This window comes from Pseudonaja textilis, chromosome 17, assembly GCF_049901715.1.
Source record: "Pseudonaja textilis isolate UNSWEBS1 chromosome 17, rPseTex1.2, whole genome shotgun sequence".
Classification (NCBI taxonomy): domain Eukaryota; kingdom Metazoa; phylum Chordata; class Lepidosauria; order Squamata; family Elapidae; genus Pseudonaja; species Pseudonaja textilis.
This window is the reverse complement of record NC_142006.1, coordinates 9,418,541-9,435,453: the sequence shown is the minus strand read 5'-3', so window position 1 is coordinate 9,435,453 and position 16,913 is coordinate 9,418,541. Positions and strand designations below refer to the sequence as shown.

The window sequence follows — 16,913 nt, the reverse complement described above, 5'->3', positions numbered from 1 at the left end:
TGGAATGTATTTCTATGCAACAACTACAGTAGTACTCAGCCAGTAGATGGTAGCGTTTACAAGTTTGGATCTCTATTATATACTCCATGCTCTTTTGTTTCCTGCTACAGTTAAAATAGTTAAGCAGTAAAGCACATGGTGACTGTACTCTTTTGCTTGCTCTGTGATACTATGTACAAACATAATTTCTAATGGGTTTTGACACCTCCACGGTTTTAGATCAGAGAATGGAAGTAGTTCACTCACTTTGAACTCCAATGCTTTGGTGTCAGAAGGAATGTTAACTGTAAAGATAGTTGTTCCATCTCTTGGGCTTGATACACCAGACCCTGAGTCCGAGCCTTCTTCAATTAATCTGGTCTCTTTCAGTTGGTCCGTCAAGGCAGTGGCTTGAAGAACCACAGGAATGTTGCCAACTGACACGTCCAAAATATCCCTCACCCGTGCCTGTTTACACAAAAACGTTCGTTTATTATCTAATCTTAAACAACACTGCTCACAATAATAATAGAAACCATTTCCTTATTATCCCTGAGCAACCGGCTATCTTACCTCCATGAAGGTACAAAGGTATGGGAGATAAGAAAGGCTCACAAGTTTACAGGATAAAGTCGTCCTATCTAAATCAGGTTGGGCCAATTGCCAAACGGATGGTCTTCCATTAGTTCATTGAATATTTTTATATCCCAATTAACAACCCGTGGTCCACTGGTCCTTGCCAAAACAGAATTACCAAGGACAAAAAAGCAGGGGGAGCAGCAGTGACTTTGCCTTCTACGATTGTGGTGACATGCAGGCGACAACACATTTGTGTACCTGCTCTTTGTGTCCTGATCAGTGCACATTTGAGGACCTCATGGCAGTGTGAAAGAATGCAGTTAATGTTGCCAGTTTCTGGACAAGATTAAGTTTAACTTGCCCATGTTTTAATCTTGTATCGTATTTTTTTAAATTTGATTTTGTATAGCCTTATTTTACTTGGGATGGCTCCAGAGGTGGTCTTCATCAGGTTCTAACCAGTTCTGGAGAACCGGTAGCGGAAATTTTGAGTCGTTTGGAGAACCGGCCAATGCCACCTCTGACTGGCCCCGCCAACCCCATCTCTTCTCTGCCTCCCCTCGAGTCCCAGCTGATCGGCTGGATCTTCCTTGGTTGCCCTGCCCAGGAGAACGGAGCTGGAAAGCAGGTTAGTGGGGTGGGGAGGGAAGAGGGATTTTATAGTATCCTTCCCCTGCCACGCCCACCAAGCCACGCCCACAGATCCGGTAGCAGACAATTTTTGAATCCCTCCGCTGGATGCCTCTGACACGAATAAGCCAGCAAATCACTCATCTCCACCTTGATTCTGGCAGGTTGTTCTCAGCAAGAGAAATCTCACAAGAGAATTATGAGCAAAGGAGGCCTGAAGCCGGACCCAGCCGAGAACTCCAGCGGATTTGACTAACCTTAATAAAATAAGGAAGTCCGGGTTTCACAAAAAGAGGCGTGGCAATCAAATCCAACTTGTAAGGGGACAAGGCGTATTTAACGCTAGTCAGTTCAGCATCCTCCGTGTGGCCGTCTGTCAAAAGAAGAAGACTTGATGTTTTCAAGTTAAAGAACTATTGTTTTTCCTTTGACCAGGAAAATCTCTTTTATTTATCATCTGGCTCTGAAGGACTCTGATGATGTAGAATGGAAATAAAAAGGAGGAAAAAACCCAGTGGGATATTAAAGTCCAGTCCTGAATCTAAAATGGATGCCCTTAATCAGCTGGGGTGAAAGGTTTATGGAAGTCAAACACATGGGCTACATGAGCCGTGGTGGCGCAGTGGTTAGAAGGCTAATTCTACATTCCCACAGCCAGCAGTTCGCTCCTGATTAGCTCCAGGTTAACTCAGCTTTCCGTCCTTCCGAGGTGGGTAAAATGAGGACCCAGATGGTTGGGGGCCAGAGGCTGACTCTGTACCACATAGAGAAGGCTGTAAAAGCATCATGAAGTGGTATATAAGTCTAAGTACTAATGTGATGGATGGATGGATGGATGGATGGTTAAGATAAAGAGAGAGAGAAAGATGATGGATGGAACAGAGAGAGAGAGAGAGAGAGAGAGAGATAATTGAGAGAAAAAGAGAAAGATGATGCATGGATGGATGGATGGATGGATGGAATAAAGATAGACAGACAGACAGACAGACAGACAATTACCTCTGGTTTCCAGCACTGAAGCTGCGATATAGAGGGTGGCCCCATCAACATCTGAGAGCTCGCTGTATCCCAATTCACGGATAGCTATTCGGCTATTAAAATAAAGCATCCCGACGCCTTCCTCCATCTGAAGATTAGGAACCAGGCAAGAAATTAGTCCCCCGTTGCAGTTTTGAACCCGGTTATTTTGGATACAGGGAGTGAGGTTTCGTGGGCTTCCTCCTTTATTCATGTAAATCTGGCCTGGAAGCTACCTAAGTTGAACTAGACAAAACGCTTGCGCTTGTGAACTGCAGATAAACCATATCTGCATCAGAAGAAGGGAAGTTTCCCTGCACAGAGATAGCAAAGAGCCTTTGTGCTCACATTAGACACAACAAAGCCTTAAAAACACCATGGGAGAGGATTTGGTTGGCATCCAAGTTCTCTAATTGGTCCTGCTTCACTTTAAGATGAATAGGCAGAAGGTGCCAATCTCAAAACAGATTTAATTGGGGCCTTTGTGTGCGTGTTTTCTAAAAAAAACAAAAAAAACCCTGGTCCATATTGTTTATAAACAATTCAAATGTAAAGTAACACAGCTAACAAACAGTATTTTCTCCTATGGAGAACGAATCATGTACGGAGAAGACGTGGGTTTTAGAGCTAAATTTTGGTGCCAAATGTTGTCTTGTGACTTGTGACATTCAAAGGGGAAACCTAGATGTCGACAACCCCCGTTGCCAAGATAAGCCTGGAACCCTGAATCTAGAACAGGGAAGAGTCTTGTTCTCACTCCGGGCTTACGTGAATTTGATGCAACGATTTGGGTAACATGTTCTTTTTGGCTCCTTGGACAATTCCAAAGCGGATATAAACTTCAGCTTCACTCAGCTTCTTCTTGTAAAAATACCTTGAAGGCAGAGACCAAAGCAACACAACCATCAGTAACAGACTTGGAAGGGTCCTTGTAGGTCATCTAGTCCAACCCCCCACCCAAGCAGGCCCTACACCATTTCTGATAGATAGCAGTCCAGTCTCTTAAAACCTTCCAGGGATGAAGCTCCCACAACTTCTGCTCCATTGGTTGATTGTTCTCACTGTCAGGAAATGTCCCCTTATTTCCAGGTTAAATCTCTCCTTGGTCAGTTTCCATCCATTATTCCTTGTCTGGCCTTTGGGGGCCTTGGAAAACAGGCTGACCCCTTATTTTCTGTGGCAGCCCCTCAAATACTGGAACCCTGCTCTCCTGTCTCCCCTGGTCCTTCTCTTCACTAGACTGGCCAGGCCCAGTTCCTGCAACCATTCATTGTCTGTTTAGCCTCCAGTTCCCTAATCATCTTGGTTGCTCTTCTCTGCACTCTTTCTAGAAACTCATAAAATTGATCATCTGGCCTTACCGAGCAAGGATAGTAATCTTGAAGCGTTCAAAATGCTTGGAGCTAATAAAGCTGTTTTCTGGAATAATTTCGACCGAAAATCTTGGCATGGCTGCAGTGTAAAAGAGAAGACAGTTCTTTCCTAACGGTTCAATGACAAATATAAAAAACCATTTTCTACAGAAGATATCTCTTTATCTGCTGGGCCCTAAGAAATGTATATGATGGAAATGCTTTTCCCGAGCTCAAAATGGTAAAAAATTGACGTCTTACACAGGGAATTTAGCTTCTGTTGCTTCCAAGCAACATCAGATGAAGATCATATTATTTAACTCTAAGATTTTTCTCTCAAACTGCCCCAACTGAATCGAATTCCTTCTTCACAGCCACTTTCTCTGCCTGAGCCACCTCAGAGGGTTGTTGTGGGCAAAATAGAAGGCAGATATATTAGGCACATTCACCATCTCGTGGTGTGTGTGTGTGTGTGTGTGTATGGATAAAAATATCTGATAATACTAATCACAGCATGAATATGCGTAAAATCATCAAGATTACCATATTCTTTGACTTGAAACTTTGCTATGGCAGAGGTTGTGAATTCTTTATCATACTTGGCTTTAATGGTCCAAATACCAAACCTAAAAAAAAATAACAAGACATCCCATAATGCAGTTAAATAATTGTAGATCTTTAAATAGTCTTTATTTTTTTCAGTATATCTGGTATTTTCTCTGTTCCAAAATACATAGATGAAAGCCTGGAATACAAAATCTAATGCTTTGCTGCCTTTGTGTGGCCATTTAAATGCATGGCAGCCTGGGTTTTAAATACAATACCACAATTTCGCCTTCTGCTCGTTTTCTTAATTGTTGTTGCTTTTTGTTAACAGAGTTGGAAGGGATCTTGTAGGTCATCTAGTCCAACCCCCGCAAGCAGGAGACCCTACTACACCCTTTCTGACAAACAGCAGTCTAATCTCTTCTTGAAAGCCTCTAATGATGAAGCGCCCACAACTTCCAAAGGCAACTTCTTGCAGCCATCTGATTATAATTTGCAGTTCCTTTGTCATTTTTTGCTTAGGACCACAAAAAAGTGTCATAAATCAGATCTGGTCATATGGGTGCCACAACTTACAACTGTATAAACAAAGAACTGGGCATCTATTCCTAATTGCAACCCTGAGGACCAACTGTGCTTGGCTAAACCTAATCTACACTCCCCAGCCCTTGTAACTCTCTCCTCTTGAGTAATCACTTGTGCGGCTGCTTGTCAGCCAAATCTTCTTACAACTGGATGCAGGAATCTACCTACCCACAAATTTGCTTCCACAGCATTCCACCGCTGTGTTTGTACATTTCACTTGCAAACAAATATTTGCTTCAAGGTATTGAAAATGTTAATAGGTTTACTTAGGATATGGAGGGATTTTGAATTCAGGAAACGAGACGATTCCAGTAGCATCTTCTTCATGTATGATGTCCACTTCTACCCCACCCGGGTCCTTCATAAGAGACAAAAAAAAAGCACTTTGAAACAAAGCAGAAGATATTTGTGGAGTTTTATCGAGAGTTGACGTATTATTAATTTCTGTTGGGATGTGGAATGTCTTTTTTAAAAATTCCATGGACCCCCAAATCCTTAAACCGTCAAATTACAACAAATAATCTTTAGTCTGTTTCCAGCCTTTGATTCTCTTTTATCTATAAATAATGATCTGTGATCTGAAAAGGAGGGACGGCTAGTGAAGATAGTGCCTTGGTAAGAAGGAGATTTTTATCCTCAAAAGTTGCTTTTTTGAAAGTCAACTGCACTTTCCAGTTGCCTTCAGAATGGAAGAAGCTTCTTGGATGAGAAGCGAAACGTCTTCCAGGAAAAAAACAAGGAAAGTCCAGGTTTTTTTCAAAACACCATCTATTGTCCTGTTTGGGTTTAGGCTTAAACTGTAAATAAAGGCACACTGAGAGGGAGTAAGATGGACTAACCACAAAGGTTAAGACGGCTGCACGCCGGGCTGGCCTCAGTTCTTCATTCAGCGAGTAGACTCGGACCTTGACTGGAAAGACAATTCAAAATGACATTTAATTTAATTAGCTGCAACAAAAGTACCAGCTCTACAATTCTGGTTCTTCAGTCCAGCCGCATAAAACTACCATCCTCAACCCATAAGAACAATAAAAAGCAATTCCTGAAGTCTGCAGACGCCTCAAATTCGGGCGTTCTGCTCAAAAGGGTTTCTGGAGGGAAGGAAGAGCAGACAGGCCTCTTCTCTACAGGACTAAGACCGATGGATTTGCTTTAAGGACAGGTGGCCCTTGACTTACGACCACAACTGAGCCCAAAGCTTCTGTTGGTAAGGGAGGCAGTGGTTAAATGTAGTTTGCCTCGTTTTACGACCTTTCTTCCCACAGGTGTTAAGTGAATCTTCCCACAGGTGTTAAGTGAATCACTGCAGTTGTTAATGACAGGGCTGTTGTAACACTCAGACTCCACCCCGAAAAGGATGATGGGGTCATTAAAAAATGACGATGAAAGGGATTATAAAAGTTCTCAGCTTCCCGTTCTTCATCAACCTGTGGGTTTGGTTTTTGTCGAACGGAGATAATCTGGAACTGGGATCAAACTCTGAATAGCAAGATGAAGGAAAACAGGTCACCTGATTGATCTGGAGTGTAAATAGGCTTGTCAGTCTGAATGAATAAAAAGCCATTATCGTACGTAAGCAGCATTTTCTTCTGCCTTGTAAAATGGGGAGACGTTGCTTCGAGATATATAGATTCCACCCGTTGCTGCGGATCATCGGTCCTTAAATCCTTTGGCTGAACCTAGATTTGGGGGTGGAAATGCTTTTAAATACAAGCAGGACCGTGCCAACCAATGAAAGCGGATCAGCTGTGCTTTGATACGTACCGTTAAGGCGACGGAGCCTTGGAAACGATTGTCTGGAGTCAGTTGGATGGTGCCAAAGGCATAGGTAGTTATTTTATCCGGGTAGCTTTTAAGAGAGATTGTGACCGAGAACTCCTGGGTGTATCCATAGGCTTGGATTACCACTTGTTCAGAGGCTCCAACACGGATAAATTTAGGGGCTGAAATGACATATCTGTAATAGAAACACATCACATCACTATTTCTGTCCATTGTGTCTTACCGAAGGCACCCCTAGAGCTTCGTTTACCTTGGAAGGCTATCAGAATGACAGAGTTGGAAGGGACCTTGGAGGTCTTCTAGTCCAACCCCCCCACCTCAAGCAGGAGATCCTACACCATTTCGAACAAATGGCCATCCAGTCTCTTCTTAAAAGCCTCCAGTGATGAAGGTCCCTTCCAACTGTGTCGTTTTGTTAAGTTGCCTCACAATTTCAGCCTTACAGTTCTAAATTTCCAAAACGGAACAAGCTCTCTCTTTCTGTAAAAAAAAGTCTGGTGAGTTGATGTTGGGTAACTCAGGGAGGAAATTGGGCCATTTGTTAGCCTCACAAAGGAGACACCTAGTGAAATGAAAGTTTTTTCAATCTCTTATCGGACTAAGAAACGGTTAAAAGAGGCTTCAAAACCCAAAACCAGAAGCCGTAACTCAGCTGAATATTTGCATGAAACCACAATGGGTGGAAATTAGATTGTATCGCATTTGCATCAAATCTAACTCTAATCGTGCAAGCTAATCCTCAGATTAAATCCTGTTTTAATTAACCCTTCCCAACAATTAAGCTAGGCCTAATTCCGATATACCTGAGGGTGAGGGTTAAGGGGCGTGCATCAGCGCACCGTTGTGCCTACTGCGCTTGTCCTTTTGTCCCCATTTATTCGTACCTATTTCCTGTATCGTTACTCATGTTTATATTTATACCTATTATCCTGTAAGCGATTGATAAATCAAATAAATCAAATAAATACCTTTGCAAGAACCCCGGTAACTACTTACGTTTGGTCCTGAGCCAAACCTCTTCCATAAAGCATCACAAATAAAAGAATGCCTGGATAAATCATGTCTGCACAGACTGGGCAAGCCAAGCTCTGAATGCCCTCGTCTAACTCTCTTTAATGAAATTTGTGATCAAATTGATCTAGAAGTTAATCATTCATCAAATCACCAGGGAGGATATTTAGTTCCTTATAGAAAAAAAATCGCCTTTTCTATTTGGAAAAATGAAAGGGAACTGATGACATTACTGGTTGCGTAGTTGGAAACCGCCCAGACGTTCACTTGGATACTGAGATGGGCGGTGTCTAAATTTATATATGTATGTATGTATGTATGTGTATATATATATATATATATATATATATATATATATATATATACATACAAACTCAAGGGCGGTGGATCTGAAGGGTGTCTCGCCCTAGGCAGTAGAACTATCTAATATAGAGATACCCTTCAGCCCCCCTTGAGTTTGTATCTCAAACTCAAAAAGGTTAAATAATCAGGCAAAACCTTTCTGATTAGAAAGATTGGCAGTGATTTCTTGAAATGTGTTTTTTTTTTAATTTTTGCCTCTTGTTCGTTTGTCAGACACTAAAGCATTTTTTTTTTAAAAACTTACTCAGTTATCCAGGTCACGGCTGTCCCAAGGTGCTGTTCCAAAAAGCACCCAAACTTTCTTGGGTTTTTTCTTTGAAAACGTTTCACTAACTTACAGTTACAACTGAAGGAGCTTCTTGGATGAGAAGCGAAACGTGTTCAAAGAAAAAAAAATCAGGAAAATCCAGTTGCCTTTTTTTGGGGGGGGAGAGTACCTTTGGGGTTAGAAAAGCAGAAGAATTAACTTTCTCCCCACCTTTTGGGTTGAACTGGTAGTCACTTTCTCTTTGAGCGGAGGGTTTTTAAAACCATATATTCTTTTATCCTGTTTGCGTTTACATTGGCGCCTTTCCAGCGAAACCTAAATCAATAATCTCCAATTATCCATTAGAGTAAGCTGACAAACCCCACACAAAGCTAAACTTCAGCTACGTAAGATCCTTATTATGAAGCTATGTAATCTAACCTGTTAAGTGAAGAGCTCAGATATAAAGATTGCTTGTTCAATATACATTTTGAGGTTACAGTAATATCTTGCCTAGGGAAAAAATTTTTTTTGTTTGCATTGCTTCTTTTTTTGGGGGGGGGGCATACTCCTGAAGTTCTGATATGTGGAAACGGGTCTCTGGGGGGCAATGCTGCTTTATTTGCATATTAGGAGCAATACCCTGCTGAACCTTGAAACAGAAACCAAATTTTGCAAATTGAAGCAAACACTGTACCCTTTACCGGAAAACGTTGCTTGCTAAAGGAATCATTAACCCACACGATCTTGTGTGCTGTGCTTGTTTAGAGATAGGTTTTATGTTTTTTTCCCAGGCAGGGAGCATATTATTAACCTTTTTTCCTAAGCGTGTTTTCTTGTGGGAAATGTGTCCTTCACTGCACTCGCTTCCACTGTTGTACCGAAAGGAGAAACCCTTCTCAAACCACCCGGAGGTTGTAGCTGTTGTTTCGTGACTCATTCGGGACTCAGAGGGCATGGCCCTTGGACCGCCGCCTCTGGCTCCAAACACAAGAGTTGTGCTGTTTTGGGGAGGCTGTGCAGATATAGCCAGTGGGAGAGCTTGGGGCAGGACTGATCCTATTCACCCCAAGCCCAGCTGGTGGAGTGGGGGAAAAAAGAGAGGAAATTCTGTCCTCTTGTGGACCGCTTTCACCATCACCCCGGCCAAGAATTCCGGGGTGACTTGTTACCATTCATTTAGATCTTTTATAGATCGGTGGCCACACCTAGCATTAAAAAGGGGCCATTGAGGTTTCCTTTCTGGCTCTAAGAACCATCGCCAGGGCTATAGTTATGCGCCAGGCAGAAATCTATAAAATCAATAATTGATCAACAGCCACACCCTGCATTAAAAATGGCCATTGAGGTTTCCACTCTGGTTCTACATTCGGGTAAGACTGAAATAACTATCTTTAGTGACCTGAAGTGTTGGAGTCCTTCAAGCAACACTACTAATGAGACATGACCAGTCGTTTTCTTTGCTCCAAAGCACCCAGGGCGTGATTAAAACTACCACAGGTCATTCCTTACCCCCCCGAGAATGGGCTATCAATAGGCTATCTAAAGAACTCGCGCTCCCCTCCTCCCTATCCTACAACGTGTAAAAAGTCTCAGCTAGAATTACCTCAAAAGCTCAGAAGGCCCTGCCGGGCCCCCAGCTCGAGGACTTGGGCTGCGGGGGAACCGGTGAGATTTTTTAATTTGGGGGGCTCTCCGGCTCCCCGCAGCATCGTCCCCTTGCGAGGAAGGAGAGACGCGGCGGCGGCGGCGGCCAAGCTCGCTGGCTAATTTGATGAGCCCGCCGACTTTTTAAATATCCCCGCCCCTCGGAGAGAGGAGAGGCCTTCGGACCAATCCGAGCGACAGGTTTTCGGAGCAGCCAATCGCGAGCGAGGAGGGCGGGCGGGGGGGGGAAGCGCGCGCGCTCAGGAGAGAGAGAGAGAGAGAGAGAAAGAGAAAGAGCGAGCGCGCGCGCGATGGGGCGGGCTGTTCTTTTTCTTTGCCTCCCCCTCCCCGCACACGCAGGCGCCTCGCGTAAAGGCCCCGGCCGGGCTCCCGCAGCGGTTGCCATGGCGAGGGCGGGAAGCAACGCGCAGCGCGCGAGGCGGCTCGTCGCGGCCAAGTGGGCCGCGGCCGCACAGGTGAGGCGGATTTTGGAGGCTGCGACTCCGGGAGTGCGTGCGTGGGAGTGCGGGAGCCTTCCCCTCAAGGCTTCGCCCCATCTGAGGACTCTTTTGCCCCAGCCGGGGACTCCAAATCCCATCCTCCTCTCCCCTTGTGTCCCATGAGAGGCGGGGGAATAGGGTTGGGGAGGCCCGGTTTTTCAAATATTCCCCCTTAATTTGGGCCCCGGCGCTTTTTAGGATTGAGAGGTCAAGAGGGTGAGTTGGACTTTTATACTGCGTGTGTGATTTGGATTACAAGTCCCATCAGCCACCTCCGGGATGTGGGTGTCCCTTCTTGCAACAGGGAGCTTTTCTCCCTGCCTTAAAATGATGGCGGTTTAAAGAAAAGTTCTGAAAGTGTAATAAATGCAAGCAAAAAGTAGAATTACGTAGAGTATATAGGAGATGCTTTGGACTGCTGTTCCCATAAGCCAGTCTGTTGCAAGGGGGGGCAGCAGTCCCCATCATTCCCTCCACCCCACCCCCAATTCCAAGGCTGGCTAATGGGAACTGTAGTCCAAAGCGTCCTCTACACATAATCATTATTTTTTTTTATTTATTTTTATTAAATTTTCAGTTTTTTGGTCTTTTCCACCTAAAATTCAACCCCTTTTTCTGTTTTGTTTGCATCTTCTCCAGCATGTTACAATCTTGCCAGGCAGCCCTTGGTTTTATTTTGTTGTGCAAATATTGAAATTATTATTTTTTCCAGGTTTTTTTTTTAAGGAAGAACAAATCCAGTATGTTTTGCTTTGCTTTCTAGGGATTCTACTTAAATTGTTATAATAGAGGTTTTGATACATGGTGTCTTCCCCCGTGAAAGAAATCCACCCAAATTTGAAACCGAATTTCTTCATTTTTCTATTACAGGAACTCTTCCCACCCCCAGTTAAATGTTTTCAAAAGAGGTGCTTGTCCAAAAATGCAAAATAATAAATGGCTCTCTTGGTTGCATTTCTTTAATAATGGTTTAAATATGGTTTGTGGCAGATTGTCTGCCCTTGAGTGACACTGAACTGTAAATTATCTATATGGGCTCCTTTTGCAGAGTACCCTGAAGTGGATGACATATTAGAAGTGAATGATTGATTCCTTGGGTTGAGCAAACCCAGTTACAGGTAGTTCTCGACTTACAACAGTTCATTTAGTTCAAATAGTGACCATATTTCACACTTATGACCCTTGCAGCATCCCCACAGTCAGTGATCAAAATTCAGGTACTTGGCAACTGTCCCAGGGTCATGGGAATCACCTTTGGCAACCTTCTACACGTAAAGTCAGTGGGGAAGCCAGATTCACTTCACAATTGTGGTAAGAAAAGTCGTAAAATGAGGCAAAACTCAACAAATGTCTCACTTAGTGACAAATTGTGAACTCAACTGTGGTTGTAAATCAAGGGCTACCTGTACATCAAGACAACAGGGCCTCCTTCCTTCAAAAAGGTGTTAATTGTGTTAACAGCAAACTATCGGTTGGGAACAACCTTAGAGCAGGCGATGTGTTTTTCCTGATTCTAGTTTAAGCTAGTTTCCAGCAATGACTGGCTCTTTTGTATACCAGTAGAAACATGCCCAAAGGAAAGAACATCGAAACCATCAAAGGCACATTTTTAAAAAATTAAATAAAATTGTGGCACTGTTTTCATAAGCATCCCTCTAAGTAGAGAACAGATTGTGCAGAAATAGCTGTACACCTTCCGAACACAAGCTCAGATCTTACTTTCAAGTCAACTTTTTCCCTCCTAAAGATGAAACGTTGTGATCTCTGGCTTTATCTTTAAAAATAAAATAGCTCCCATTTTGCCAATACAGAGGAGCGTGTCATCTTGAGATCTGCAATCTAGGCTTGTAATCAGAGACCTCAAGGTAGGTAACGGAAGCCAATTATCGGGGCAAGCACTGAAGGGATTTATTGAGCGGATCCTGCTACTTTGGAACTGTAAACGCTTTACAGTTTTTTAACTGTAACATCTGCTAAAGTGTTTATGCGCTGAAGGGGAACCACAGCTTCCGGAAAAGAGGCATGCAGTGAGTAAGCAAAGATGGAGCCGTAAAACTAGGCCGCCTTGGGGAATGTGTCTGCTAATTGATTTCCCTTATTATGAAAAGTTTGTGCGGGGCAGTTTAATATTTTGGAGGGGAGCCAGTTTAAAAGTTGCTGACTTCTCTGGTTTTACAGTGAAGCAGCTGCTAAATTGGTTATGGAAAGCACGGGTCTCTCTCCTTTCAGCTTTTTGCCGTATGACATGCAGAGGTCTGTGCGATGAGGAGAGGCCAGCCACAGAAAACATCCCTTGGAAGGCCACAGATGTCTCCGTCCCGCTCTCGAAGTCCAAAGTCTCCTGCAAGCGCCCGTAGCAGGTCATCATCTCCACTGGACACAGACGGGGCTGTGCCGACCCACCAGCCAGCTGGTCAAAGATATCAAGGAGAGAGAGATCGAGAAAGCGAAACAGGTATTGTAATCATCAGTGAGGGACTATATGAAACGTTGCAGCTTTCCTTCAGGGGCTTTGCTTAGGAGATCTAAACAATGGCTCTTTTGTATTTTTGGGGAAAATATACACTACAGATAGTTCTCAACTTACAACCCTTCATTTAGTTACCAAAGTTGCAACTGCACTGAAAAAAGTGACTTATGACTGTTTTTTACACTTGCGACCGTTGCAGCATCCCCATGGTCACATGATCAAAATTCAGGAATTTGGCAACTGAATTCAGAGTTAAGACTGTGCGGTGTCCCAGGGTAATGTGTTCTCCTTTTACGACCTTCAGACAAGCAAAGTCAATGGGGGAGCCAGATTCATTTAACAACCGTGACACTAATTTAAGAAATACAGAGATCCACTTAACCGTGGCCAGAACAGTTGTAAAATGGGACCAAACCCACTTAACAGCTTAGTTTTGCTTAGCAACATAAATTTTGGGCTCAGCAGTGGTCGTAATTCAAGGACTATCTGTGCTTCGTGGTTCTATTTTGGCTTATCAGTTCATCCGATATGAATATGATTTATCTCCTCAGCATAAGGATTTCAGGCCAGTTCACACCATTTAAAGTGGGTGGAGGGGAAGGGGTGGCGCTTTTCTCCTGCTGGTCTTTTTCTATTTTGTATTGAACGTTTGATTGTAAATTGTGTGGCACCCAGAGTGTTAACGGAGTTGGCAGTTTATACGTTTAGTACGGTGTTTCTCAACCTCAGCCATTTTAAGACGTGTGGACTTCAACTCCCAGAATTCACCTCTGTGGCTTGATAATCTTGAGATTGTTCCTTGTTCTGTTTCTATACACTTAACTGCCACCTTGCTGTCGATTTCAGATGGCAGCCCAGGTATCCGATACATAACAGAGCCTCTTCTTAAGAAGCTCGCCAAGCAAGAGACTCTGCCACGCATAACTGCTCTGAATCTTTCCCTTGGTAAAGATGGAGGGAAGAAATTTAAGGTTTGTGTCTGGTGCTTTGTACTTTACGTCACAACCATCAACCACAGGCAAATAAGAGATGATGGGAATTCTGCAAATAAACCAAAAGAAACACTTTCTAATGCTTTATGGTGCAACTGCAGAGCTGAATAGATGAATCCAACAGCGTATTTTTATTCTTTTCAGTACATAGAAAATCTGGAGAAATGTAGTAAACTGGAAGTCCTAAATCTAAGTCATAATCGGATCGAAAAGATTGAAAAATTGGATAAACTTCTCAAGTTATTGGACCTCAATCTCTCTTTCAATAAAATAAGGTGAGCAAGAAAAAAGAGTGAATAGTTACAAAGCAGACTATGCTTTTCTTGAGTTCTTTTTTAAAAAAAAAACCCAGATAAGGCTGTTCCCATTTTTTAAACTTGCATCAGCCAGAGACTAATGTGTTGTAAAATGAGAAGGACAAATTTTCACCTCTGTTGCTGGTTCCATTCACGCGGGACGCTGGAGCGTGACACTTCCTTAAGCAAACTCCAGATAAACCCTCTCCATTTCAGTTTTCAGTATCTTTGTACTTTTGTTGTAAAGGGATAGAAATTCATGGAGGAACTCTAAGAAGTACATGGAAAAATAATACATAACAATAAACCAATGTATGTTAGCAAACTTCCCGTAAGTTTAGATGCCCTTGTATTCTTGTAACGTCTTAGCTTTTTATTTAAGCTGAGGTGTTGTTCGGTTCTTTGGGTCCTGGCCTGTGGCATGGGAAAATGTGATCATAACTCTTCCTTTATAATAAAAACTAACATGTTAAAATCCAAACCTGTTCCTCCCCTTAAAATTCTGGATTGTCAACCCATCTCTTTTGTGTGTGTGTGTGTCCAGTAAAATAGAAGGCATTGAACATTTACACAGTCTTCAGAAGCTGAATCTGGCTGGGAATGAGATCGAACACCTCCCTGCGTGGCTGGGGAAGAAACTCCGGTCCCTTCGCATCCTAAATTTAAGAAAAAATAAAATCTCATCAGTAAGTTGTTTTCTACCCGGGCAACAATGTTTATTAATAGAGGACTGGGAACAATCTGGAGATTTTGTGATGATGTGTGAGTGGCATTTCGCTTTTATAGAGAGAGATTATTAATTGTCTATTATTTCCTTTCAGCTCCATGAAGTAGCCAAGCTGAAGCCTCTGAAAGATTTGACTTCTCTGTTCCTGGCAGACAACCCAGTGGTAAACCTGCCTCACTACCGTCTCTACGCCATCTTCCACCTGAGGTCACTGGAGGATCTTGAGGGCCAACCGGTGACGAACTGCGACAGGGAAGAAGCCCTTGAAAGATTTAATTTAGGTAAATAAGGGCCAATTTGAGCCATCATTACGCCTTCAGATAATTTCTTCTAAAAATACATTCTGTTGCATTAGATGGAACCCCCTTATGTAGAAGCATTTAGGACTGCAACTGAAAATGAACTCTTCCATATTTTTTTAGGCTGTATTCATGCTTGGTTTGTGTCAGTTGGATGGTAACCCACATTGTACGTCCGTATGGTCTATCTGAGATACAAGACCTCGTCCGCAAATAGCCTCACGTTTTCCCTCAGCTATCTCTTTGGCCCCAGCCGGCCCCTTGTTTTTCTCTCAGTTACAAACAAATGTTCGGTTGCCAATCCCAATTTGCCTGATTGATTTGCTCTCCTGCCAAGAGGAAGCTGGACATGACTTTCTTCTTTTTTTTTTCTGGCTTGCGTGCCTTTTGCAGAAGAGATAGAACGCCTGGAACAAAACCTGGAACAGATGACCCAGGAGATAGAGCGCTTGCAGAGCAAAGAGTCTGGGTTGCTGGAGCAGGTCCGGCGACAAGAGGAGCAGAATAAATCCTTAAAACAGAAGCAAGAGGAGCAGAAACAGAGCCACAAGGACCTGGAGACCGAACTGGAAACCAAGAATGAGCTGGTAAAGCCATGGGCAACCACTTTATGCGATCCCTTGTGCAATACTTAGCCAGGTTTTTCTTAACGGTGGTTAGTGGATCAGTTCCTGAGCAAACCAGGCTTAAAGTTACTTCCCCACCAGCCCAATTTCAAAATAAGATGATACGGGTAGTCCTCCCCTTACGACCACAACTGAACCCAACGTTTCGGTTGCTAAGTGAGAACAACTTGTCAGTTGATCTTTGCCCCATTTAATGACCTTCCCTGCCACCATGGCTTGTTCAGCACACCATGGGTCTTCTAAACCATAGCTCTACACGAAGCGTAAACCAGTTTGTCCCATAACCCACGCTCACCATTGTGCTGTGGCCTTGACTTCCTGCTTCCTGAAACTGACGTCGTTTTACCTCCTGCATTTTTCGTTAGCTGAAGCAGAAAACCGTGGAACTCACTCGAGCTTGTCAGAAGCAGTATGAGTTGGAACAAGAATTGGCTTTCTATAAAATCGACGCCAAGTTCGAGCCATTGGGCTATTATCCAGTGGAGGTAATTCTTGGAAAGGGGGTGTTCTGATTTAGAGCGGTCTGTAATGTTGGCTAACACAGGAGCCCAATTTCTGGTAGCCCCGTTCTTAGACGCTGAGCTTGTCAGTCAGAAAGGTCGGCAGTTCAGCGGTTCGAATCCCTAGCGCCGCGTCACGGAGTGAGCTCCTGTTCTTTGTCCCAGCAGCTTCTGCCGACCTAGCAGTTCGAAAGCATGTAAAAATGCAAGTAGGAAAATAGGGAAGGGAACAGCGTTCCTCCATGCGCCTTCGAAGGCGTTGAGTCCTGCTGGCCACACGACCACGGAGACGTCTCCGGACAGCGCTGGCTCTTCTTTGGCTTTGTAATGGAGATGAGCATCGCCCCCTAGAGCCGGAAACGACTAGCACGGATGTGCAAGGAGGGGAACCTTTACGTTTACCTTAAGAATTAATAGCAACTGCCAGAACGTCTCATGGTTCAGATTGCTGTTCCTTCTCACATCCCTGGACTCTGTGCATTATTTCTCCTGTTTTAGGATGTTGAATTTGACAACGTACCAGGTGAAAGTCCTTACATTGGGAAGGCCAGGTACAAAAGGAACACCTTTGCTATGGAGGGTTACCTCCCCAGCAAGGCTCAGAAGATGCAGGTGGGAAGCCTTGAGAAGGAGGAACGTCAAGAAGCCCAGCAGCTTAAACAGAATCTTCTCCAGTCGCTTGATGAACAGCTTGAGGAGAAAGAGAGGAAGATTAAAGAAGGTATCGACAGCTTTCCTTGTCCTACCTTGAACTCATGAGCCACG

At 43.6% G+C, this 16,913-nt stretch overlaps 3 protein-coding genes across 4 annotated transcripts in view; 1 reads left to right on the top strand and 2 right to left on the bottom strand.

Moving 5' to 3' along the window:
• Positions 1 to 7,640, bottom strand: part of C5 (complement C5) — a 31,689-nt gene extending 24,049 nt beyond the window's left edge. Inside the window, exons 1-11 of the mRNA XM_026712459.2 lie at positions 7,467 to 7,640; positions 6,453 to 6,645; positions 6,199 to 6,367; positions 5,528 to 5,598; positions 4,955 to 5,046; positions 4,101 to 4,183; positions 3,567 to 3,657; positions 2,974 to 3,079; positions 2,188 to 2,314; positions 1,446 to 1,561; positions 247 to 447 (exon numbers count right to left, since the gene is read on the bottom strand). Of these exons, the coding sequence (XP_026568244.2) occupies positions 247 to 447; positions 1,446 to 1,561; positions 2,188 to 2,314; positions 2,974 to 3,079; positions 3,567 to 3,657; positions 4,101 to 4,183; positions 4,955 to 5,046; positions 5,528 to 5,598; positions 6,199 to 6,367; positions 6,453 to 6,645; positions 7,467 to 7,531 (1,314 nt within the window). The 5' untranslated portion in view covers positions 7,532 to 7,640. The remainder of the gene's footprint in view (positions 1 to 246; positions 448 to 1,445; positions 1,562 to 2,187; positions 2,315 to 2,973; positions 3,080 to 3,566; positions 3,658 to 4,100; positions 4,184 to 4,954; positions 5,047 to 5,527; positions 5,599 to 6,198; positions 6,368 to 6,452; positions 6,646 to 7,466) is intronic.
• The window catches only part of LOC113443953 (stomatin-like), a 108,556-nt gene that overhangs the window by 6,489 nt on the left and 85,154 nt on the right, over positions 1 to 16,913 (bottom strand). The gene's annotated exons all lie outside the window — the stretch shown is intronic.
• Positions 10,031 to 16,913, top strand: part of CNTRL (centriolin) — a 29,753-nt gene continuing 22,870 nt past the window's right edge. The window contains exons 1-9 of one of the 2 annotated variants that reach the window (XM_087914354.1): positions 10,031 to 10,454; positions 12,468 to 12,693; positions 13,555 to 13,679; positions 13,845 to 13,975; positions 14,541 to 14,682; positions 14,818 to 15,004; positions 15,416 to 15,609; positions 16,014 to 16,133; positions 16,647 to 16,869. In XM_087914354.1, coding sequence (XP_087770480.1) covers positions 12,501 to 12,693; positions 13,555 to 13,679; positions 13,845 to 13,975; positions 14,541 to 14,682; positions 14,818 to 15,004; positions 15,416 to 15,609; positions 16,014 to 16,133; positions 16,647 to 16,869 — 1,315 coding nt within the window. In that variant the 5' untranslated portion in view covers positions 10,031 to 10,454; positions 12,468 to 12,500. The remainder of the gene's footprint in view (positions 10,455 to 12,467; positions 12,694 to 13,554; positions 13,680 to 13,844; positions 13,976 to 14,540; positions 14,683 to 14,817; positions 15,005 to 15,415; positions 15,610 to 16,013; positions 16,134 to 16,646; positions 16,870 to 16,913) is intronic. The other variant, XM_087914355.1, reaches the window with a different exon arrangement.